This window comes from Copidosoma floridanum, unplaced genomic scaffold (genome assembly GCF_036245765.1).
Source record: "Copidosoma floridanum isolate Cflo_tuat_1 unplaced genomic scaffold, Cflo_Japanese_pri ptg000030l, whole genome shotgun sequence".
NCBI classification, from domain to species: domain Eukaryota; kingdom Metazoa; phylum Arthropoda; class Insecta; order Hymenoptera; family Encyrtidae; genus Copidosoma; species Copidosoma floridanum.
In genome coordinates, this window is record NW_028321907.1 from 36081949 (window position 1) to 36107907 (window position 25959).

At 34.8% G+C, this 25959-nt stretch overlaps 1 protein-coding gene across 3 annotated transcripts in view; it reads left to right on the forward strand.

Moving 5' to 3' along the window:
- The window catches only part of GlnRS (Glutaminyl-tRNA synthetase), a 238513-nt gene that overhangs the window by 131437 nt on the left and 81117 nt on the right, over positions 1-25959 (forward strand). For all 3 annotated transcript variants that reach the window (XM_089596796.1, XM_089596797.1, XM_089596798.1), the window contains one exon: positions 9619-9871. In XM_089596796.1, coding sequence (XP_089452922.1) covers positions 9619-9871 — 253 coding nt within the window. The remainder of the gene's footprint in view (positions 1-9618; positions 9872-25959) is intronic.

Here is a 25959-nt window from a genome sequence, read left to right on the forward strand (position 1 = left end):
TATCATCCGCGTAAGACACACTCCATATTTTCTCATTACCAACTCTGCATCCTCCCACTTGCCCTCTCTTTAATTCCTCCTCCAAGTCCGCTAGATATATATTAAACAGCGTCCGGCTTAGTGTACATTCTTGCCTCACACCTTTCTCTGTCCAGAATTCCTTTGATTCCTCCTCAACTACTTTAACTACATTCCTAGTTTCTTAATAAATACCCACAATCCTATTTCTTAACTTTTCGTTCACTTTCATCTCTATCAATCTTTCCTTTAAGACCTGTCTATCCACTCTATCAAATGCTTCCTTTAAGTCTATGAAACAGGCAAATATTTTTCCTCTTGCTTTGCTTAATTTTTCATCCACAATGTGTTTCATTGTGTATATCACTTCTATTACTCGTTTCTCTTCTCTAAATCCAAACTGACTTTCTGCTAATTTACCTTCAATTTCCTTCTTTAACATCTCATTCAACAAACTTGCATAAATTTTGTATGCTGTGCACATTAATGTATTTTCTCTATAATTTTCTAACTTATCTTTATCACCTTTTTTGTAAATCAGGCATATCACTCCTCGTTTCTATTGCTCTGGTAATTCTACTTCTTCCCATACTTTCTTAATCAGTTTCCAAAGGGCTGCGTTTACTTTACTAGGCATGTACTTCCATACTTCGTTTTCTAGCTTATCTTCTCCTGGTTCTTTTTCTATTTTTAACCTTGCAATCTGTCTCTCGAATTCTTCCTTGCTCAACTCTTCCTGATCCTCTGTATTTGTTCTTTCTTCTTCTTTTCTTGTATCTTCTCTCCCCATTTCTTCTTCATCCTTCCCCCTTCCCATCTAACTTTTCTATAAAATACCTTCTCCACACTTCCACTGTAATCTTTTTATCTATTTCATTCCTTCGTTTTTTTCTGAACCTATTTATGTACTTCCACACTTCACCTTCCGATGTAGTGTTTTTTATCTTTTTTTCTTCTAATCTTTCAAACCTTTTCCTTTTTGCTTTGCACCAGTTTCTGTACTCTCTTTTTTTATCTATATAATAACTCCTTTCTATTTTCTTCTTCCTCAACATCTTCATTATTCTTCTTAAATCTCTCTTTTTCCCTTTCCATATATTATCGTACCATTTTCTATCTCCCAATTTCCACACTTTGAACTGTTTTTCTACCTTAGGTACCGCACTCTCTACTCTTTCATTCAATTCCTTCCATCTTCCTTCCACCTCTTCTTCTTTTCACTTCCAGTCCTTACATCCTTCTCCATACTGATCGATCAATTCTTGAGTCCAGTCCCTCCTTACTGTTATCCTCTCTTCTTTTTCTATAACGCCTACTTCTGCTTCCTTTTCTAAATACACCTCCAACGGCATATGATCCGATTCCGTTAAATATCCTATCTTCATTTCTTTTACCTGGTCTAAGGCTTCTTGATTCCCAATGGCATAATGTATTACAGATTTCCCTTTGCTGCCAACATATGTAAGTTCTCCTTCTTCTCCTTTTTGCCCATTTATTATACACCATCCTTTTTCTGTTATTTCTTTTATTAGTCTTCTCCCTTCCTCATTTATTTTATCATCTTTTGACTTTCTTTCCTTTATTTCCTTGTCGCCATCCATTTCATGAATCCGTCCTCCTTCTCTCCCGGTTCTGGCACTCCAATCTCCCAGTATTAGTACATTTTCTCTTTTCTTCGTTTTTACTTTCCCTTTTATAATTTACATCGTCCCTTCTACGTTTTGACTATATACTCCTATGATATTCCACTCCTGATTTCCGTATTTTATCTTCTGCATTATTATATTTTCTCTTAATATTTCGTATTTTCTGCTTTCCATCTTTTACTTATTTCTAATATTATTCCTCCTTTTGCTCTACCTTTTTTATGCTCTCTTGTCGCTGCTATACACTTTCACTCAAAACTTTTTGACAACTTACTTTCTACACTAGTCCACTTGTCCTGCTCTAACCACGTTCCTACTAACACTATTATATCAAAATCACTCGAATACTTCCACACTTCACTGTTTTTGTTTAACACTCCTGCAACGTTCCACGCACAAATACTGACATTCCTTCTTCTCACACCCTCCTTCTCTCTATCTTCTTGTTCTCTTCATTTTTGCCTCCTGCTTCTTTCTTCAGTGAACTCTTCTTTCCGTTCATCATACCTAAACCACTTACCGTCAACCATCATCTTCATAAACCCAATTTTTGTATTCTTTCCTTTACTCCTCTGCTCTTTTGACTTGTTTAAAATAGTTCTTTGAATCTCTCTTTCTTTCTCTGTTAAATCGCTATCTATGTAAACTCCTCTCTCTATATGTTTTTTGTCACTCATTACTTCTTCTTTCATTTCTTTGTTTTGCAACCTTACTACAACTATCTTCCTCACATTTTTCCCAGCGTTCACACTTATTACTATAGCTTTCTCTACCTTTACTTTCACTTTGATCTTTTGTTCAATGAATCCTTCCATATTCTTCTCCAAATTCTCTCTTTTAATACTTGCTCCTTTGATCATAATGTTCGGTCTCCTTTTTTCTCTCTCATCTTTTTTTCCCATTCCAACTTGCTTATTCTTTCTTCTAGTGCCTTCTTCTCTTCTGTCCACTGTTGTCTCTCTTTTATCCACATCTGTTTTTCCTCTTTCCAATCTTCTTCTCTGCTTCCTAGAATACTAATCATACTGTCAAACTTATTTCCCAATCTGCTCAACTTGTCGTTTAAATCTTGATTCTCTTGACTTTCTTTTGTGGAGTTTAATAAAGACTGCTCCTTTGGTTTCACATTTGCATTACTTCTTGTATTCACATTTACACCCGTCATTTTTCCGGTCATTTCCAGGTTCTTGTCAATACCGCAGTTTTCTTCTGGACCAGCTTTTCCACGTTGATCCAGCAGAAATCCTTTTTAACGACCTTAATCAATAATGTAGGAATCTTTCTTATCTATCCCTTTAGGGATCCATCCTTTTTATCTAGTGTCCGACTTACAGAAATCTTTTTTATCGACCCGTATTTTGGTTAACCTTTTTTCTTTTTTATTTGGCCAGGGACCTTCCTTATCTACCCCTCAGCTTACTCCTTCTTATAGACCTCTCTCTTAAGTTGCCGGTTCATTTTTCTATACTTTACCAACCTCACTTTTCTCTCGCACTTCACTGCACTTTTTATTTTTTCTCATCTCACCACCACTGCTTTAACACTGTTTTCCTGTCCTCTTGTCACTTGTTTTTCCGCTTACTATCACCTTCGTTTGTGATCTAACTTTTTCTCTACTCGCTACTCTTTATCTTCCACATGTACCATTCCCTTTCCACTGACACGACCTTACTAATCTCACTTCATCCTTTAAATTTCTTATACTTGTTCAATTTACACTTTCTTCTCTGCTATTTCTCCACTTTCTACACTTATTCGTACTTTTATTTTCTTTTATTTTTGTTTTAATACCTTCTTGATATTCTATTCTCTGGAGCGCTCACTCGACACGTCCGCTCTCTCTCGCATCCACAACGGAACTCGAGCACACAGTTTGAAGTGAAATATGTCAAAGTTTTTTTACTCTACAGTTGATATCCGAGAGGGAACAGAATGAGGCGTCGACGTTGAGTTCCTCAGCTGTAGTTGCCCATAGATGATGTAGTAGTAGGCAGAGAGATAAAAGATATGCGTAGCGCCCCGGTGACCCCAGATGCTGCTTCGGCTTAGAGTGAGTAGGTGGAGCCAGTTGAACATCGTTTAGAGTAGGTTGAGATGGCTCCCTGACCTTGATACCAACTTGATGGATTTACTCTTTTTGACGAATAGGATGCTTTTGTTTCATAGGCTTATTTCCTTGTTCAATGGGTTGTTTGGTGGTTAAATGAGCTGCCTCCAGGTAGGCAGGTATTAGTTGTTCATTGGAGACGACTTTTTTCTGCCCGTTCTCTTCGATTATATAGGTCCTTTGTATTGTGCGATAAGTTTTTCGGTAGGAGCCCGAATAGTGCTGCTCCAGTAGCTTTCTAATTCTACTCACTCTTATAAAAACACGCGACAAAGTTTGTAGTTTCTTAAAAACGACCGAACAATGTGCTGTATGTCTAGAAGCAGGAACCGGGCGAATTGATCTCAACAGCTGTTGCAGACTCTTGACAAACGTAGACTCGTTTGATCATAGTGTTGCTTACACAAAAAACTCTCCTGAAATCTGTAAAGAGACTCCGAATCATCTGGACAGGCCTCCAAGTCATGTTTGTATGCCGTTTTGAGTCCCAGTAGCACTATTGGGTGATTGTCCAGCCACGATTGTATGCAGCATCTTAGCGCTGCTTTTAGATGGTAGGCCATGGTATATATGACCTTGGCTTCAAAATCCTTTAAAAAGTTCCGACTCAAACTGGGCTCCTCTAATGGAGAGTGGTGTCCATGCTAAAGAACATACTGACCTGTTATCGCTAAGCGCCTTTGCTACAGTCTCAGCCTTGACATTAGCCAGTGGGATTGCCATGGGCCATCGCGTGTACCTATATATTATAGTGAGGCAACATTTTAGTCCGCAGATTAAAGACATTTTTAAAATGTCTAAATGCATGTGCTAAAAGTGATTTCCCAACTCCATGAACTTACCAAAAGCGACTCTGTTGTAGTGGCTGACCTTGGAGCGCTGGCAGAGCTTTCACTGACGCGCCCATCTGATGAAATCTCTCGTGATACCTGGCCTGACAATTTTTTGTGACAGCATTTTAGTCATTGCTCTACCACTGGAGTTTCCAAGCCCATGCCAGACGTTGAAGGCCATGCGTTAGAGAGGATCCGGGAGGTATGGGCGAACAATTTCACCTTGGGTGTTGTAGTAGATTAGGTGCCTTTTAATTGACACTTGTTGGACGATATATGTAAAGTCCATCCTTGCAGTGACTGCTGCTCATCGTTCAAGGCATTGGCCTCTATAATTATTGCTGTGTCTAAAGAAGTAATGCTAGGATGGCAGTTGTCGCGAGTAGGAATCGGGATCAGCGGGTTAATAAATTGTCACGTTGCTTAAAACTATTAACACATTTATTGACAGAAAATTACTTACAAATGTCGATATCTCTGCAGTGGCGCTGACAATTTCAAGCGTTGAAATGCGTTTTTTGATGAAGAGCTTTATCGCAGAAAAGGTAGGAGGTTCGGTGGTAGAGCTCTGCGAGGACTCCCATTCTTGCAAAGCCCGTGCATCAAGCTTCCGGATGATAAGCACCACCACAAGTTCATCCAAATGAGCAGTAGGGCGGTCTAGCTGTTTTAGTACAGCTTAGGCATTTACAGTGCCACTCAGTAATGCCTTTAGCTCTTGCGGAATCTGATGCAGTTAACACAGAAAGCAAATTCCTGGTACATTTTGAGACCAAATGCCGCTTGTTTGTGTAATGGTCATCAAGCATCTTCCATGCAGCTTTAAAGTTCGCATCAACCGTTTGCACCGTACGCAGCATTTCCGCTGCTTCACCCTGGACATGTGTCTTCAAGTGCTGCAACTTCTCGACGTTGCTTAACCGAGAATCATGCACGACGATAGCCCCGAACAGATCCTTGAATTCTAGCCAGTCAGAAAATTTGCCTGAAAAAGGTTGTTGCAGCTATTGGTGGGAGACTTCTTGGCGCAGCCAAGGGTACAATTTCGTCACTTTCTGATCGCGCAGGAAGCTTCTGCGGCTTCTCAGAAAGAAGTGCAGACGAATCGAGATAGGCCTCCGTAGCACCATAGTTATCAACTTTAAAATAGCTAGTTTTTTCAGCATCGTCTTTAAGTGCGAGAATGTTATCGTGATTTATTTGGAAGGTATCCCAAATGGCTCTCAACTGCTCTAAGCGTCCTTAAATTATAGTACGTTTAAATTTTTCCTGGCCTAGCTTTTTCAGATTCACGTGTGCGTTGTTGATTATCTGGAACAACTAGCCTTGTGTTTTGTAAAGCGGTTTCAAGTCCAACGACATGGCAAACTCAATACTGTCGTGAAGCGCTCGTGACAAACGAGCCGAAGTGTGTTTAAGTTAACAACCGCCCACCTTGACGATTCAGTGACGAAAGTCGCCCGCACTACACTTGAACTCGTGAAATCTTTCACGAGCACACACCCTCAACACGCCCAATACCAATTAGGTCACAGCCGAACTTGGAGTCAGCACACATTGCAAGTCCTGATCCTACATCGACGGTTAAATGGTCCCCGAAACTATGCTCTGCTACCAAATGTTTGCACCGGGAAGTAATGCTAGGATGACAGTTGTTGCGAGTAGAAATCGGGATCCGTGGGTTAATAAATTGTCACGTTGCTTAAAACTATTAACACATTTATTGGCAGAAAATTACTTACAAATGCTTGCTGTGAGAGAAGCGTTCGTAACAGCGGTCGTGAGCTTACTGACTGTTGCGCAGAACAGTTAAATTTGAATGTCTAAAGCTTTTTGGGCCTGTACATTTAAATAATACAGTGGAAATGGCTAGCGGTTAAAAAAAGATGAACATAAGCTTAACACAGGCGAAAGTCTTTGTTTTGATTTTACATGTAAAGAGATAGTAAAGATAAGAAAAGCGTTGCTATTTTGAAAAAGAGAGTATGGATATAAATGTAGCACAATGAATATCAATTCCAAACTGAACAGTATTAATACCGTTGAAGTATCGGGAGCTCTGTCAGAGTTGGCTGCCTTGCTGCTGCTGCGCTTGTTTCCGTAGTTCATATGTAGCGTTCATGAGAGCGCGTCAGCGACAATGTTCTTTTTATCTGGTGAATTTTCGATCTTGTCATTAAAGTGTGAAATGTACTCGAGCTCCCAGGCGTGTCTCAGTGAAGCCTTGGCCGATAGTTGGTTCTGAGCGAAAGTGATTAGCCAATGGTCAGTGTAGATCATAAAAATGCGTCCTCCAAAAATTTTTTCATAATACTTTACCAGAGAGTAGATTGCTTACAGTTTCCTGTTGTACGTAGAGTACTTATTTTCTGATCGGACGAGCTTCTGCGAAAACAATCAAAGTGGGTGCCAAACACCATCTGGAGTATGCTGCTGTCATAGCACTGCTTCTATAGCTGTATCCGACGCATCCGCTTGATGGGCTAGGGATGCATTAGGCTGGAGAAAACTTGTGCGCGCTGCCTTGGTGATTCCACTTTTGCAGGAAAGAAAAGCCTTGATCACCTCCAGTGTCCAAGTGAAGGTAGCCATTTTGGTTGACCGTAGCTGGAACCTGTCCTTGGACACCAGGTATCCTAGATAATTTACCTTCACATTAAATATATGAGATAAAGTTTAAGAGAACGCACAGGTCCAATTTCATGACATTGGTAGGTAACAATAATCATAAGCAAGTATGTAAGAGTATAATTTGAATGAAATATAATAAGAATAGTAAGCTAATTCACTAGGAGTTTAAAACATGGTCTTTTTTCTTAATGGCTTGTAAAAGTCGACTTTTACACCTGGTGAGCGGTAAACTGATCCGCAGGCTAGTAGGAAGCGAATTTTACTCTTTAGCAGTACCAATAGCGAATGAATGTTTGTAGATGTCAAGTTTAGTGTAAGCCAGTCGCAGCTCTAGAGTATTGAACTGTCTGAGTTAAAAGGATTCGGGTTTGAATGTCAAAAAAAGATGTAACATTGTATATATTGTAAGTAGAAGGGACATGATCTGATTTGCATGGATTGTCAACATAGCAAAACGCGGCGTTCAGGCATCTGTTTATCTTCGTTTCCATTGTATCTGAGAGACCATACAGAAAAGACGCGCAGTAATTAAGGTGTGAAAATACTAACGGGTAAACTAAAAGTAATCTAGTGTCATTTAGTTAGCTGCGTTCAAATCGCTTGAGACAAGTAAGAGTCGAATAGCAGCTTTTAGCTACCTGAGCACAATGTAATTTTAATATCAGGAAGCTATCAAGCATGACACCAAGCAGTTTGATCGTGTCGCTAGGTTTGATAATAATGCAATTTAGAGTAGTCAGGCAGCTTACCGGCAGCTAGTACCCTGTTATAAAAACCTCTAATACCAAACCAAATTGCCCGAGTTTTCCTCTCATTGACGATGAAGCCATTCAGCTCTGCTCAGAAAGAAATCTCTTAGAGAATATGATTTGCCATTAGAATTGAATTATTAACTTCTCCAGCTCTCTCATGGATGTAGAAACAGAAATCGTCTGTATATAAATAATAACAGCCGTCTTTAAAAATTTCAGGGAAGTCGTTGATGAGCAATGAGAAGAGTATCGAACCAAGTTGGCCATCTTGAGGAACATCTGAGTTACGGAAGAGAGTTTGAGGTAATTTACCATCAGGTAATCGGACAACTTGCGTTCGGTTTATGAGATATGATTTAACCCATTCTGCAGCTGTATCAGAGAAGTCAATAGCAATGAGCTTACTCACAAGTAGGCTGATGTTGACTAAGTCGAACGCTCTAATTGGTCAATGACAAGGAGTGTGATTTGTTTTTAGCTCATCGCTGTGTCAATATCATCAACTATTCAGATCATAGCAGTATGACAACTGTGTAGCTTTCTAAATCCTAATTGAAAACGATCCAAAATATTTCTGTTTTCAATAACTTTCCAAATTTGTTAAAGTGCTAGTGACTTAAGTATTTTTCCAAGGGCACATAGGATGTTTATAGGCTGGAAGTCATGTACTGTGGTGTGTGGTATGAAAAAGGATAGAGAGAGAGAAAAGAAAAAAAATTTGTGCTTATGAAAACGAAACTATTGTCAATTGTTTCTCAAAACTTCACCACTAACTAAAGTATGCAAGAATTTTTGAAACGAAACTTTTAAAAGATGCTAATTACCTTTACACACTTCTTCCACCTTTGGGGTCACCACTTATTGTTACTATGCGAAGGTTGTATTTGTACGAGTAAGAGGTAAAATAAGAAAACATGACTTTGCATAAGTAACTTAGTATAATGAACTTAAAATTAACGTACAAAAATTGATTCCTGTTTCATCACATTAATTAATCATATAAGCACTGATAATTGTGTAACTAAATTAAGATCGTCTTCAACAATGTTTCTTTTTGAGCTTCCATGCTGCCGGAGCTCTTCTCACTTGCTTCGTGCAGATTATGTTGACCGTAGTGTACCCTCCAGTTAATGGCCAAGAGGGAACAGAACGAGGCGTTGACTATGAGTTCCTCAGCTGCAGTTGCCCTTGGATGATGTTGTAGTACTCAGAAAGAGATGGGAGATATTCGTAGAGCCGTGGAAGTCAAGCGCTGCGGAAGTCAAGCGCGGCGCTCCTGCTGTCTTCTCGTTCGAGCAACCGAGGCAGGACCTTCGTCGTCTATTCAAAAGAGCTCTCTAGGCACCAACTCCTGCTCAAGCTAATAGTGCGCTAAAGATTAACCTAGTTGCGTCACCACAATTATACTTTTTTCTTCTGTTATTATAATAAAATTTTTCTAGGATGGAGAATATCTGATGCTCAAAACCTTGAGTACCTTATTTTTTTATAATTTAAGTCACGTTATTATATCATTCATACCAAGAAATTATTTTTTTTGAAATCTATGATAAAAAAGTATTCTAAACATAACTCTTTTAACTTATGTTTTGTAATTATAATTATTTTTTCATTTTATGCTCATGGTGTAGATCAATTACCTGAAACGGTCACTAAGAAATTTTCCAAAACAACACAGATTGTGGACATGATTAAATCGAAAATACACTTTCATAAACCTGGAGAAAACTATAAAACTGAGGGCTACATTATCACCTCGAATACTTTTGAATTACTAAAGAAACATCTACTTACAACTGAAGGAAAAGTGATCACACGATTTCCTCCAGAGCCTAATGGAATTCTACATGTTGGACATGCAAAGGCAATCAACATTAATTTTGGGTATGGTACTATTATTTTTTTTTTTTAACATCACTTCCAAAGAATTTTGATGCATTTTAATGCATAAAAGAGTGAACTCAATGCACCATTCGTGCAAAGAGTGCTGACCTGATTAGTAAGATGTGACTATGGTTTCATTAGAAATATTCCAACAGTGCCTATGCTTTGATAAGAAAGATATCAGTTAGGTTATATCATAATAAGTGTGGCATTTTATCCCCACGCATAGGTGGTGAGTGGGTGATCCCGGTAACGAGGTCAGTAGGCTGTCGTGGTAACCCGAAAAAAAACTAACTTTAATATTCCATGAATACTCTTTTTTTCCCTATTTTAACAAAAAGTAGCTTATAGTTTCTCATAATTTTGCAGACTATTCCATTAAATCGTTACTGTCATTTTAATTTTATTATTAAATATCTCTCTATTTAATTTTTTTCTAAGAATTCAAAAAAAAATATTTTATTTTTAAAACATGATTAAAATGCTTTTGATAAAGTTTAAATTACTTTTTATAATTAAAACACTAGATCCTACATATTAAAATATTTAAGGAACACTTCGATTACGGTTATATATTTCTTTATAATCCATACGATTAAAAAATAATAAATTGAATGATTATTGCCGCCTAATTTTGACAGTTATTGATATTAATATGTCACAGTAATAGAGGTAGTCAGCAAGTTATAAGGTCAAATAATAAAGCCTTTATAAATTTTGATGAACTTAATATTTATTTTTGTGCTCTTGCATATACAGAACTTTAATTGAAAAGGTTACTTATGGATGTCCTGATATAAGTTTGACTTCACCCCTTTCGCCCTTCGTATACAAACATTCTTTACTATATGTCCTAATACAATTTTTATTTCATAATATATTGCGTTAAAATATAAAAAGATCAAGAAGAACTATTGAGCTGAGCTTGCGTACCAACTTCCTGAAGACATCTTATCTTTACTGAGCTTCCTTTTTGTAACAATCTAATACGTATATTTAAGATATGGGGTACAAAACTAATGAAATGGAGTAATATTTTAACACTTGATTTTCATCACTAAATAGAGTTTGTAGAATAACATAACATTAAAAAAAAAAAGATTAAACGAAATGTACGATTCATAAAAGAACATCAATCATGTAATACTTTAAAATTCCTTATTTTTGACTTTTTTTCTTTTAAGTTAAACAGTAAATTTGATTTTTTCACTACTTATTATACATTCAAAATTGTCTAAGTAACTATCACAGTAACTACCTACATAAAGGTACATACATTAGTTTAACAATCGTTCGTGTGTATTATTTTCTCTGTCTCTCTGTCTGTTTTTGGATTCGGATACCTGTTTACTGTGCGTAGTTGCGCACGTACGCAAATTTAGTTGAGCTGGCTCTTTACTAAAGACAGGTTGATATGTAGTTTGAATAAACACAATTGTAAAAACTCGGGAATATTTTGCATTATGGTCAAATATTGATATTTTAAAATAATTCTGTTTACAGAGAAGAAATGTTTTAAAAATGATACTAATTCTAATATTAATCAATCATACTCTACAATCAAAAATATTTAAAAAAGCAATGAAAAAGGCCTACCTACATGAGTACAATAGAGAGAATTGAATTGAATTGAATTGAATTCTTTATTTAAGTAGGCTAAGGACTCAGCGAGACATACTCGACTTCCTGTATAGCCTAAGCAAAATACAAAAAGGTAATTACAGTACATTGTTTACAGAAGTAATATTAGGGCTAAAACAGTGCCCAAATTGTAATAACGCGTAAAATAAAAGAAAAAAAATTAACAATTGTAGTATAAAACTAAAAAAATGTACTATATTAAATAATACTAGCATCAACTGAAACTAAATAACTCATACGTTAGCTAGACTTTGCTCATATGATAATTGTTAAGTGCTTCTTTGAAGCACGGTCGACAATGTAATTTTCGCACATTTGCAGGAACATTATTCCAAACGCTCGCGCTTCCTACAAAAAATGAATTGCTCAAATAATCCAATCTAGCACGTGGAACAATTAGATCGACGTCTGTTGCTCGTTTAGTGGCAGGCCTATGACAAGATCTAAATTCGAGTCGACTTGCAAGGTACTCGGGCTCACCAGCTTGCAAAATGGTTGCCAGAAAAGTGAGAGTGAGATACTTAACTCTAAGAGGGTAAGGTAACATCTTAAGCCTCTTGTAATCAGGGGTGATGTAAGCCCGCTTCCGAGTACCTGTTACGAATCGAACTGCGGCATTAATACTTCTTCGGAGTTTTGTTTCTAACTCGTTTGACAAAGTAAAAAACGGACCCGAGCAATAATCAAAGTATGGAATGATCAAAGATTTGACTCGCATCAGCTTACAATCATAGGGCAAAGATGCACCACATTTCTGGAAATGGTAAAGTGCAGCTTTGCATTTATTAGATGTTATGCCGCACTGCACTCTGAAGCTTAATGTAGAGCCGAGCGTAATACCTAAGATCTTCAATGTGTCAGAAACATAAATATTAATACCACCAAGAAATATGTCTGGTACATTCATGTGAGAAAGTCTCTCAACAAAGTTGCACGATCCAAGCCACATAGCCCCAGTTTTTTCTTTGTTGACCCAAAGTCCATTTGACATTGCTCCAGATAAGACATTGCCCAGGTCCTGATTGACACGATGAACAAAATCAGGTATATCATCAAAAGCGCCACTAATATACATACAGAAATCATTTGCATTTAAATGATGCGAACAATAACTAAGCACAATAGAGAAATTAGATTAGATTAGATTAGATTAGATATATTTATTGAGCCATGGGGTAAAACCCCATCTGGCCAGTATCAAAATTACATTCGCCAAGTATTCCAATAACAATAATTATATAGTGTTCATTAATACATGTAAAATTTGATTAAAGGTTAAGAAGATTAGTGTAATAACATAATTCTCTCTTTAACAATAGCGATATGATAACTGAAAAGTATCACTCCATGGGTGAGCTGTTAAAAAGTGGCGTATTAAAACTAACAGTATAGTACTTTCAATAAGTAATAATTTGGTATATACTAAGTCACTAAGCAATGATACTGAGAAAAATTATTTTGATATCCATCATTATCCCTATCTTTAGAATTATCCTTATTTGTTTATTAAAGATTCAAGATTAAAGATTGTGCGAACTATAAGCAGCCAAGCAGTATTATCTTCAGTAAAATAAACATAATCAGTAACTATAAAGGATTATTAGTGTATAAATATATATATATATATATATATATATATATTTATATAGCAAGATAATATAATACGGTATAGAATAAAATAAAACAAAATATGCACGTGATAGTGTGACCAGTCAGAGAGTCATGGCCCGATTTTCCCACTCGCCAGTGTCATGACGTAATAGTTCTTGGAAGATAGCACTCTTGTATTTAGAAAGACCGTCAGGCGCAAAGTCAGGGCAAGGTAAGCCATTCATGAGGTAAGCTGCAGCGACAACGAAAGAGTCTGTCCAAGCCTGAGTACGATGGTTACCAATGTAGAAGATCTCATTTTGCCGTCTATCGGAGTGGCGCAAATCAATTTCCGACCGTAGAGTAAAGCGCCGAGCAAGCGTCTCTGGATTTTGGTGAGTTATTAAATTATATACGAACGATGCTAACATATACTCGCGCCTATGCTTGGGTTTGAGCCAATCAAGCTTTAGACGATAAAGCGATACATGTGCATCATACGGAATATTTCTGAAGACAAATCTTGCGCATACATTAAGTAACCTATGTAACTTCAGTTCACGAGTTTCGTCAAGACCATGGTAGACTGCAGCAGCATAGTCAAAATAGGGCAGTATCATAGATTCCACCAGATGCTTGCGTAGTTCCAGTGTAAGGGAGTAACGATGCTGTCGTAACGTGTGTAGAGAGCGTGGAATACACCTGTGTGGAAATATGGTCAATATGAGCAGACCAGGATAAATCGTTGCTTAGCCAAACTCCCTAATTCTTGATCTTTGTCTCGTACTCAATTTTATGGCCCAGGACTCTAATCTTATCGAGAGCATCCAGATTCAAACGTGAAACAAATGTATGGCTACTCATAATTATTGCCTTAATCTTGCCAAGGTGATGTGCAAACCATTTTCACGAGCCCACCGTTCAATGACAGAGATATCCTCGTTTATCAGCCTTATTGCTTCCGTTACACTCTTACATGGCACTGTTAAGAAAATTTAAAAATCGTCAGCAAACAGAATGTGCTTAAAATGACTCAGACATCGAGGCAGGTCGTTGATAAATATAGAAAAAAGTTTAGGCCCGAGAATGCTACCTTCATACCAAGTATTCGGAGCTTTCTGAGAAGCTTTGGATGACTTACCAGATTAAATGCCTTGGTAAAATCAAATAAAACAGCGACCGTACAACAACCATTTTCAATCCCGTATCTAACATCCTTAGTAAGATTCAGAAGAGCCGTTTGCGTATTGTGACTACGTCGAAACGCAGATTAGTACGGGTCAAGAAAGTTGATTCTGTCAATAAACGCTGATAGTTGTGAATCAATACAACGCTCGCAAACTTTGGAATACTCTGATGACTGAGCAATAGGGCGAGTATCAGATGGGGATGTTGGGGCTTTGGATTTACTAAAGGGTATAATAATCACTGATTTCTATGACTCAAGATATTTTGATGTGTTAATTGAGAGATTCATAAGGTATTGTAATAGGCAAGCAATTTTTGGTGTGAGCATTTTAATCATATTTACAGAAATACCGTCTTTACCACCCAATCTAGATACCGCCTTCGAAAGAGCAATCAAAACATCAGTTTTAGTTACGTTTTTAAGTAAAAAGATCATGTTAGGATCTTCCGGAAGTGGTAACAATAGGGCATCAGCTAGGTCAGGCATCGCTAGTGGTAGAACATTATCCATGATCGAAACATAGTAAGTATTCAATTCCTGAGGAGTAAACAAGTTCGACCTCAATCATATATAATATAAATAACACGCCCAATTATAGATCAATTTTTTAATTCAGAAGTTTCTTGGTTGGTGTCCATAAATAATAATAATAAAGATTGGATTAGCGTGCTGCATAGCACAATCGATAAGGTCCCCTACTACCAATCCTAAAGATGTAGTTCGATTCTCGGAGCCAGTGTAATTTGAAAATCTTACTAACACATATATAATATAACACACGCACACATACATAAATACACACACATGTGTGTGTGTGGTGTAGGTGTATGTACAAGCTGTATAATACAATACATATATGATATTTCATTCTTTTATACTTTTTTATATAGCTATAATAATACGGGTAGCATACTTTACAAACGACAGAAGGGTGGCAGTCAGCGTGTGAAGAAAAAGACAGAAAGCCGAGCCGAGTTCAACCGGAGATCGGGCGTGTTCTTCGATTCCATTTACTCTCTCATTTGCACACTCCTGTATAGCATACTATGTATGAAATGTATATCTATATATTTTCCGTAACGCTTTTTCGTTACGGTCACCACGCATCACTCACGTTTACTCATAATGCTCACGCGTGACTATATATGTTGAACATTAACAATAAAAAAAAGCCTTTCTATATATTATCCAGAGCGTTCACTTATAACTTTCGTAACATTCTTAACGAAAAAAGCAATAATGGGTAACAAAAGTATTAAAATAAATGCCAGAGCACACTTACTCGACGAGTCATTAATAGATAAGGCAATAAACAAAACGCCTTTATCTAAATAACCTACTGCACTTACTTGAAACTTTGGTAATTAATAATGCAATAATTACTTACATTAATATCATTAAAGGGATAAAAGAGATAAATAATTGTATAAGGTTAAGATTTATATTTTCTAATATTGTAAGTAACATTTTTTATTGCTTATTTATTGAAAATCACATGAGCTTTCTTATACAGGATTTAATATACATTTCTATGCAGATAGTATTTTTGGCAATTTTCTTGCATTACTTTGTTCTTTTCCGAAGTACCAGCTGAAATTGTCATAGTACTTAAAGGAACAACATACTGTCTCATGCAAGATATAAGATGTTGAATTTGAGTAGTGAAAAACCGTCTCCGTCTGATTTTTTTAAAACAAAATTCAAACTGTGACGCATCTGCTTATAGTGTAGTACTCCATACAGTATGTCGAGATAGTAAGTACGAATGGCGTGCAAGCTTGTAATAATTGTACTGTTTAGAAGAGCGGCGTTGGCTCAGTGGTAAGCGTGCTTGTTAGTAATACAACGCTGTTCTAGGGGTCGTGGGTTCGATTCCTGTTGAATGCAGATTTTTTCAGAAACTGTTTTCATCGGGAAAAGTTCCTATGTAATGCTGGCTGTTTCGGGGTGGGTTTTTTCGTGGAATTTTCCTTCAGAGTAATTCCAGGGTTTTTTTCTTTCCCCACGGGTCTTCGAGCCTGGGTGAATGCGAAACAGTGTTAGGGCTAGAGATATGCCACGTAGGGATCGCTGGAATTACCGGTAAGGAGGGGTCCCGGAAACATGGAGCTTCTCCGGGGATGATAATTAGCCTGAATCTGATGCTTTGGCAGAGAGCGCTGGCTTAACCGGCGAGGAGTGGACGTTCTAAAATATGGAGTCCTCTCCGGGTTCAGGCTACACAGTGTTAGGTGGATCTGATGCACCATTGGTGCAGAGATTGTTAGCTTAACTGGCAAGGTGTTTCACCAGAGATACTCGCACTGTGCTCATAGATAAGGTATAATATCAGTAAAAGGGTTGGAAATGGGTGTGGCAATATATCCCCACACATAGGTGGTGAGTGGGTGGCCCCGGTGACTTGGCCTAAGAGCTGTCGCGGTAACCCGAAAAAAAAAAATTATAAAATAACAAAAAATAAAAAAAATAAAAATTTACACTGTGAAGAAATATACGTAGATGGTCCATTTTTACCTTAGTAACAAAAATCTCGCTCAAGCTTTGCTTTTGCATCGGAATCTATACCCAAATGCATATCATTCTAATTCTGAGATAATCAGTGCAGATTACTGTTTGTTTATTGAGACAAATAATATTTTGCTAATACACGTCTACGCTGGTCGATACCGAGAAGTTTTAGTATCTTAAATGAAGATGATCGAGGATAAGTTCCAGGATAGCTTGAACAACTCAATTAGTGGTGTTGCTCAGCAAGTGGTGTTTCACTCAGCCGCGTCTAAACAGTAATCAGTGATACTAGTAAATATACCACTACCGTGATGTTATAAAGAGGAGTTGTTGCTGTGAAATTATCAGAATTAAGTGAATTTTCATCGTGATTTGCTGGCTCAAACGCGTGCTCACAAAAATTTTGTGAATCCCATTTTGTAGACAGATGAGTGTCCATTCACAACAAAAGGTATGCTCCACTAGCAAAACTACCTTTATAAGTCTATTGGCAATCATAGTTACATACGAGAAACAAAATTTTAATATCGTTTAAAGGTCAACGTTTAGGCACATAATTTCGGTAAAATTCTTGTGAGTAATAAATGGGCTATGGCGATTCTAGCCCAGGTAACAACTTCCTGTACGTGGTGAGCAACTCTCTCTTTTCAAACGAAGTAGCTCCTGCTGTCAGTAGGCGAACAGAACCTGTGAGTTTGTTGCACTTATTCTGGGTGCGCTGCTTGAGGTTCTGTGCCCTACTTGCTGACCTGCAACGCTGCTTAAGTTTGCATGCTCTGTAATGTGCATAAGTCGCCTTGCAATGTGCGTAAGTTGTCTTACGCGCGATGTTTAAATATGCGAAATCGTGTGCAGCTTGTGCACGTGGTAGTTATATGCATATACAATTTTTTTTGTTAAGCCAGTTTATATTTAATAGAAAAATGTTAATTTACGAAACTAGACTCACAAAAAACGCATGATACACAAAATGGTTTGGTTAAACATATTATTCTGTAAATACATGAGAATATGCAGTAATAAATTTTATTACTATCGTTTTTATCATATGCTACACTTAACAAACCACGTTGTAACCAATCATGTAGACTATTGCTTTTGGCGCTTCAGGCGTTCATATGTTAAATAATATTAATCGAAGTCTTGCTTTGATGACTAGATTGATGTGCTACTAAAAACTATTGTTTGAATAAGTGCGCTTTATGTAAGGTACAAAATAGCTTTTTCTTTTTGAAACGGTTCTGCTTATATGTAAGGCATACGGGAAAAAATACTTTATCTTCGAGGTCTTTGAAATGACAAATTTGGAACTAATTATCATTTTCGTGGGTTATGATTAAACTTAGAAACTCAGCTTTATTACTTCCGTACGTATAAATTATTTTGAAATTTTTAACTATAGTTATACAATGATACTTTAAATCACTTTTTATACGCAACAGTCAGTAGATTATTGAAATAGCAAATGGCTTGATTATCCAATGTCCAGTAATGTAGCCTTGCAAGGAAACCACTATTTATTCTGTTCGTATGAAGTATTTATGTGTATACTAAAAGCCATAGATTCTGATGATAAAATCTATGATGCGTTTGATACGTATGTTTAAGTTGTAAATATAAAGGTTGAAAATTATAATTCTCAATGTCTTGTTTATTTGACGAGGATCTCTTCTTCACCATTGCTGTTTCTACTTGTGTTACATTGGTAAAACTGAGAAAATAATGAAATGCAATTAGTTTTTGTAATGTTTCTTTATCAGAACGAGTTTAACATGTAGCCTCTCTGAGTGCCAGACTCACACCTGTGGCTATACTTGAATAGTCGCGACTATATCAAGCGGTTAGATAGCTTGAAAGTACCACTTTACTCTTTGGAGATATTCGTACATCTTTAACTTAAATTATAATTCACATATTCTTTTAGTTCTATAATACGATTGCAAAAAAATTTTAGTTGGAAAAAACTACTTAATTCATTAACTATGTACTTTTTCCTAATTCAATTTCAAATGTATTTAATTTCTTATTGCAAAAAGATTTCTGATAGCATATGAAGAGTTATTGTTGAAGACGTGGTTTTTTCATGGCAAGTAGTCTTAGTTGAGATTTACAAGTGCTGAACGTCCCTTTTCCTCAATATTTACAACTCTAAATGTGTCAAAAACATAAGTAACTTGTGCATTTTATATACATTTTGTTTAACGTATTCATGTATACTAATGTGGGCTCGCCCCTCTGCGCGCCAATTCCCCAATTCTTAAACATGAGTTGAATACTTAATTCTTTCAGCTTGCCTTTTAAAGCTTAAAAAGTACAAAAATCTTTGTAAAGTAGTTCAAGAGTCAAAACAGAGGTAGTGTAAACTTAATTAATAATTTTTTGTAAATTTATAAGACAATTTTTCATCTAGTTTCTAACCTCAAAAGTTATCCAAGGATTTAAGAAAAATTCAAACGAATTTGGAAAACATTTTTAATAATTTTATGAATTCGATACTGTTCTCGGGAAATCATTCTAAAATGTTTTTTTTACCTCACTTTATTGTCCTAGCATCGGATTCTAATCAGCCCTGATATTAAGTAAAGATGAAAATATTAAAACAAGTCATAATAATGATAAAATTGTGATTTCTTTCTTTGGCCGTAAAATACGTGCGATAGTACTCGTTGACAGTAGCGTCACCCGATTATGTGGCATCACCATTATCTATCATCGCTGTTAAACCGAAAGCAGATGTACGAATTTGGTCGAAAAACAAGACCAGCCGTAAATCTCGCCAGAATTTCTAAACCTTATGATTCATGAAGATCAATAAACATTTTTGTTACATTTCATTCTGGTAAAGACATGGGTATTTAAGTAATGCCATTTGGTTGGATAGAAAATGAAATGACGCAACAAGAAAGTGCAATTTTTGTCAAGATTAAGGTGGCTCCTCACTACAAATCCCACAAGAAGAGTAAGCATACTGCAACACAGCTTTTCATTGGCTGTGGTGGTTCTTGACTAAAAATGGATAGGTACCTATAGTCCCTTCAAAAAAAGTTTAGTCACATCTACACCGTTGACCTATATCGTACAATACAGTGACCCGAGCAGACGTATGTATACAAATCTGACAACATAACCCTTGTATGTAAATAATAATAAGCTGACGATAAGTACCTAACAAAAAAGACAAGTACTTAAAGTACAGAATAAAGGTACTTTATCACAGTACAAAGACAACTTGTCTTCAAGAATAATAAACAAAATAGCAGAAACTGGTATTATTAATACCGTTTTACAAGAAGCATTCAGCACAAACGGTAAAGAGGGTCTCCGCATTTTACTCTCTGAAAATGTTAATAATAAGCCACGGGTGACCAAAGATACAAAAACTTTAGAAAAAATCTACAAGTTATTTATTAGTGATGCGTAAATACAACCGTGTCCTAATTTTATCGTGATATATTCTATTAATTTTATCTATTAGTCAAAAAAGTACATAAGTCAGCCCCGCATTAAATTATTTTCTTAGTTCAGCGTCTCATTTATTTTTATTATAATTACGATTCCCCACAACTCCAATTCATTTTACGTACAACTTTCTGACCAATTCAAACTACGCGGGCTACCGCTCTTCGGTGTAGCAGACGCCCCACACTTTTCATCTGTTCCGTGACTTGCACAGTTATCTACTATTTTCACAAAATATCCTATAAAACCCATGGTAATGTCCAAGTACCTGAATGTCGTTGGAAAGATTCTGATTTCTTCTATCTGCTACATAGTTTTTACAGTATCTTTTCTTAGATATCATACAACCTGTGCCACCAATTTGACGACCATCCATAAGAGGCTATGTTACAGAGTCTATTTTCCAGTTAGTTTTTTTCAAAAATTTTGGTGGTGACGAGGTCTAAAATTTTGGGAAAAAACTGCTTGCACCTTCAAGAATCATCCTTTAAAATATCATTTAATACTACAGTGTTTTGATTTAGTGAGGAGCCACCTTAAAATTAATCTTCTACTCGAAAATTGATCTTTAACAATATGTACCTCCACACAACAGCAATACTATGCAATGGACATGGTATAAAATAAATTTTACTTTTAAAAAAAATGATCAGTTACAGAAAATTTTGTTTACTATTAGACTTTAACAATATGGAAAGTCCATTCTTGGAATTAATATCTAAGAAAAAAAAAAAAAAAAAAAAAAAAAAAAAGTAGTAGATTTGATTAAATGAGACAAACCTTCTATGATCCCAAAAAATCCGTAGAAACAGTTCAAATAAAATTACATAATTTATGTAATTTAAATATCTATTTTGAAAATAAATCAATTGTCTTGGGAGAAGGTTTTAGACAGATTCTTCTAGTTTAAAAAAATGTTAATAAAAACATGTTTTCACGAGAAAGTACTAAATCGTTAAAAAAATGAAATGAAAGCATATTACAGCCCAGATTTTGCTTCTTACAAGTGTGTTGATAAATCTGATAGTAATGTTTACATAAAGTTTTCAATTGAATTTCTAAATAATATTCGTGAAGGCTCACCTATGCGTTAGCCTAATTTAAAAATTGGATTGAATGTTATGTTAACACGAAATTTAAGTAAAGTTAATGGCTCGTGTAACGGTACAAGATTACAAAAAAATGATTTCTCAAGTACAATATTGAAGCAAAAAATTGTAACTGAAAAAAAATTACAATAAGAGTTTTTATACCAAAAATAACTTTTACTACAGAAAATTCGTCATCATTACCTTTTATTTTATACAAAAAACAATTTATTTTAGTCCTAGCGTTATGCATGACTATAAATAAATCTGAAGGTTAGAGATTTGATATTATTAGATTATATTCGAAAAAACCACTGCTTTCGCATGGTACGTCACGTTATCAGGTTGCAAATATAACAATGGAATCCGTATTTCAATAGAACATGATAGTAATTTGGGAAAAGAAAGCATTGTTTGAAAAGAAATTGTTATCGTTTACATATCTAAAGCAGATAAGAAATCAAATTATTTTGTACTAATATACGAAAATGTCACTTTTATGATGAATGTTTAGTTCCATTAAATATCATCAATTAAAAATAAAATTTCTATCAAATACTGATTTATTATAAAAAAGTTTTTAATACTTAAACATTAAATTAAAACATTCGTTCATATGTATTGAAGTAGTCTGTACAACATATTTAAAATTATTATTAAGTTTCTATTGCATACTAATTCTTTTCTATCGTACGTAGCTTATTATCTAGATTAAAGACAAAAGGATAATCTCTATTGAAATATTTGACATATTTAAATAAAGAGGAAAAAACGATTCCTATCTTTTCGTGGTAAATAGGGCTACAAACGAGGTCCACGGTTTATTCTTTCTTCTTATACGTTGTATTTCAATGATTAAGTAATTCCTTATTAATAACCATTAGGTACATAGTTCATAGAGCTGTAAATCTTCTTGAACTGTGTAAAACGTATCTATTAAAAAATAATTATAAAAATCATTATCTAACTTATGAACCTTTTTATACGTTGTATTATTTTTGTTGTATCAGGTTTTAGTGTCTCCAGTTAACTTTCAACAAATTGTTTTATTTAAGAAACTGGTATACTTCTTATGTTACGTACGTACAACATTAGTAATCCAACAACTATATTTATCAACAAATATTTTAGAACATACGTTATTTGATATCCACCCAATTGGAAAGTTACCAGAGCTCCCAAGCTAGTTAGCTGGGGCCTATGTGAGTTGCCTAGGTTGTACCAAGAACGGGGGTCAAGAAACTTATCGTGTATCTAGCTTTTTCTTGTGTGCATCAAGAGCGAACAGTATATACAGCATGATATGTAACGGTAGCATTTCCCGAGAACCGCGTGTAGAGCGATTTTTTCTGACGCGAACCCCGTTGGAATTGATTTTTTAGGGCTAATAGCTTTTAAATGGGAGCCGATTGAAAATACGTTTCAAACTACCCCTAAATGGGGTTGAAAGGCTATAGTGCGCCCGCATGAACTCGCGACGTTGCCACATTGTTATTGGAGCTTAGTCGGTAAGCAGTGAGAACTATATCTATGTGAGCACGCAAGAGCGTCAGCTACTGCTGGTAACTTTAAGGTTGGATGCTAAAAGGTAAATATTATCTGCTCCTTATGTTGTCAGTTGTTTATCCACGCGCTAACTGTCTTTCTCTCTCTCATGTTTGACAAAAACATCTTTAAATTTTTATACTTTAGTAATGTTCCCTCAAATTGAAGTAAAAGACCATATGTCAGTAGGAATTTTTCCACTCTACACGATAGTATTTTTGAAGAAATAGTCAACCTCTCGGTCACAAATATTGTTGTTGGGTATGTCTTGCTTATGTTTCCAGGTATGCCGTCTGTACACAATTTAGAACGAGTCCATTCATAAATTGCAAGTATATGACAGTTGATATTCTCTATCTATAAAATTTTGTGTATTTTAAATTCTTTTTAGTATAGGTAAATGAAAACATTTGCAGGATTTATTTTCTCAATTCTAAAATTTAGTTAATATTGAAAAGAGTGCAATCTCTACAATCAATAAAATCTTCTGTAGTATTGTATTAGTATTCGTTTTGTATTTTATTACCTTGAATATTTTCTGGAATAAAGAACCACAGAAAAAGTTGTTGTAATTAATTAGAAAACCTGAACGTAATTGCTTCTTTGAAAGTATTATTGATTTGAGAATCACGATCGATGAAACCCATTGTGATTGCAATATCTTTAAACGTCTGGTATTTAATTTTTGATGGTATAAATTCTTTATATGTTTTAATGTCTTTAAAGGATGTTGCACCATTTATTTTATTTCAAATAAGTTTTTGAAAAACCTTTTATCATTTTTTGGAGATATTTTGTTTGCAATGCCTTAAGCAATGTTTTTTGTTACGTTTTCTCTTTTTCCCCCAATTGTTAGTTTGTTACTGAAAATGAAGTACTCAGAAATGTTGTCATACTCTATTGATTTCACAAAATAATTATGTTTGTTAAATGACATCTAAGCTATTAGTTGCGTTTGATAGTTTTATACTATTTTCAAAATTATTTTTATCGACTATAAGTTTTTATTTGTTTTCAAGATGGAAAGCCAAATTTACAACTATATGACTTCTAACATAAATTGAAAATTCTTATATTTCATGAGCTGCTTTCATTGCACCTACGTTTTTAGCATCAATACAACTAGTTTTTAAAATAAATTTTTCTGTTCCTTTGTGTTTTTATTTTCGAATTTTAATGGATGCTTTTCACTACCTCTGTGAATGTAGTCATGAATGTATTTTGTGCTTTTGATTTATGTTTACTATTAAACGTTAGTATAACATTCACATATTATTAATAAAACTTTTTTATAACGTGCAACCATTCAATTATCTGCTAAAATTTTATCTTTTGTACAAGGGTTGTAAATATGTTTATCATATATATGTGTTTTTTTTATATTACGGATAACCATTTGTTTGAAATGTATTTTAAAGTGTAGTACGTTTGCAAAAGGTTTTGGAAATTTTTTTATACATTTTTGAGTAGAATAAACCACACAATGACTAAATTTCGTATGAAGACCGTAAAGCATGTATTTTATGACTAATTTTGTACGTTCCGCAGTACCTAAAGAAATTTTAATAGAAATAACTGTGTCAATTTGTTAAGGCGTAATATTTTTTTAACAGAATGTAGAGTAATTGAAATGTGTGCATATGGTAGAGCACGTTCCTGAAATTCAATTGTATAGACGTATGGCAACACTTGACCGAAAATATTATTTTTAATATCGTCTAAAATTAATAGTTATCTAAAATCAAATAATCTAACTGTAATATTCAGAATATTATTTGGTGACATGTTTTAAAAATTTAGATAAAACTTTAATTTTTTTTACCATTTATGATGCGTTACTATTATAAATAATTCTGCTCTACCACATTTCCTCATTATAGCTATTTTATACTGATAGTGCTTCTACATTTATTTTGGACTTCCGATAGATTTAAATAGCATTATAAAGAGATTTACAATTTTTTCCCTTCGTTTAAAAATTCTTAGAAATAATGTAATAACTTTTTATGAGATTCAGTTTTAAACCTTTGCCGATCATATCTTAATTAATTAAAATGGATGTATTTAATAACGATGTAAGAATTCATAATAATGGTCTAAAATTTTCGTAGTTTTATGTGTAAGACAGTCTGTATCCATAATATTAAAATATTGTAAGTTTTTCTTTCTTCCTTGAGTTATTTTTAATATAACTAGTATTTTATTAAAAGTATTCTTAAGAAAAAAATCATAGATTTACTATCTGATCAATAAAATAAAAGAGTTTACTTAAAAATATTTGCTTAGGACAGTTATCTAGTAATTCTTTTGGGTATAGTCATAAATCAAAATTTTCCAAATATCTCGAGTTCAAAACTTTTACAGCCATACATCTGGCTATTAATGGTTGATTCTATGTATGTTTTTGTGACCATATTTTCGTAAATAAAATATTTTATAAATTGGTAGTTTTTTGGACGTATGTAATTCAATGTAAATGTTTGTACTTTTTGGCTATTTGGTTTTTTTTTGTAATCTTTCTCAAAGTTTATGCTCCTTGGGGGCCGTGCACAAACTACGTTACCAATTTCAAGCTGTTTTTTGACTCCCTCCCTCCCCTTCGTTGACAACCATAGACATTCGCTGTACCCCATTCTCCCCTTCCGGAAAGTAACGTAGATATTTCATTTTATATTACTATGACAAGCAACTTACTACTTTTTGAATATAGTTAATTACAAATAAATCCCAAGAAATAAATAAATTATGTAATATAAATTAACAATATTCGATATTGTTCATAAACTTATGATTTTCTTAGAAATAATTTAAATATCCTTTACATTTTTACGCCTGTGAAAAACTGTCTAACCAATTTTTTTATTATAATAAATAAGAATTGATTTTTTTGATAAATATGTAGAGTCTCTTTTGTTATCAGCAAAACGGCATTTGAAATTATCAGCATAGCGATTTTAGATGTTGGATTTTCTGAAATCTGCAGAATATCTTCAATGGAATCAACATCTACCCATTTAATTGTATCTTCGGAAAGGCTACATAGAAGTTCTCCTGGTCTCTTTCTTAAA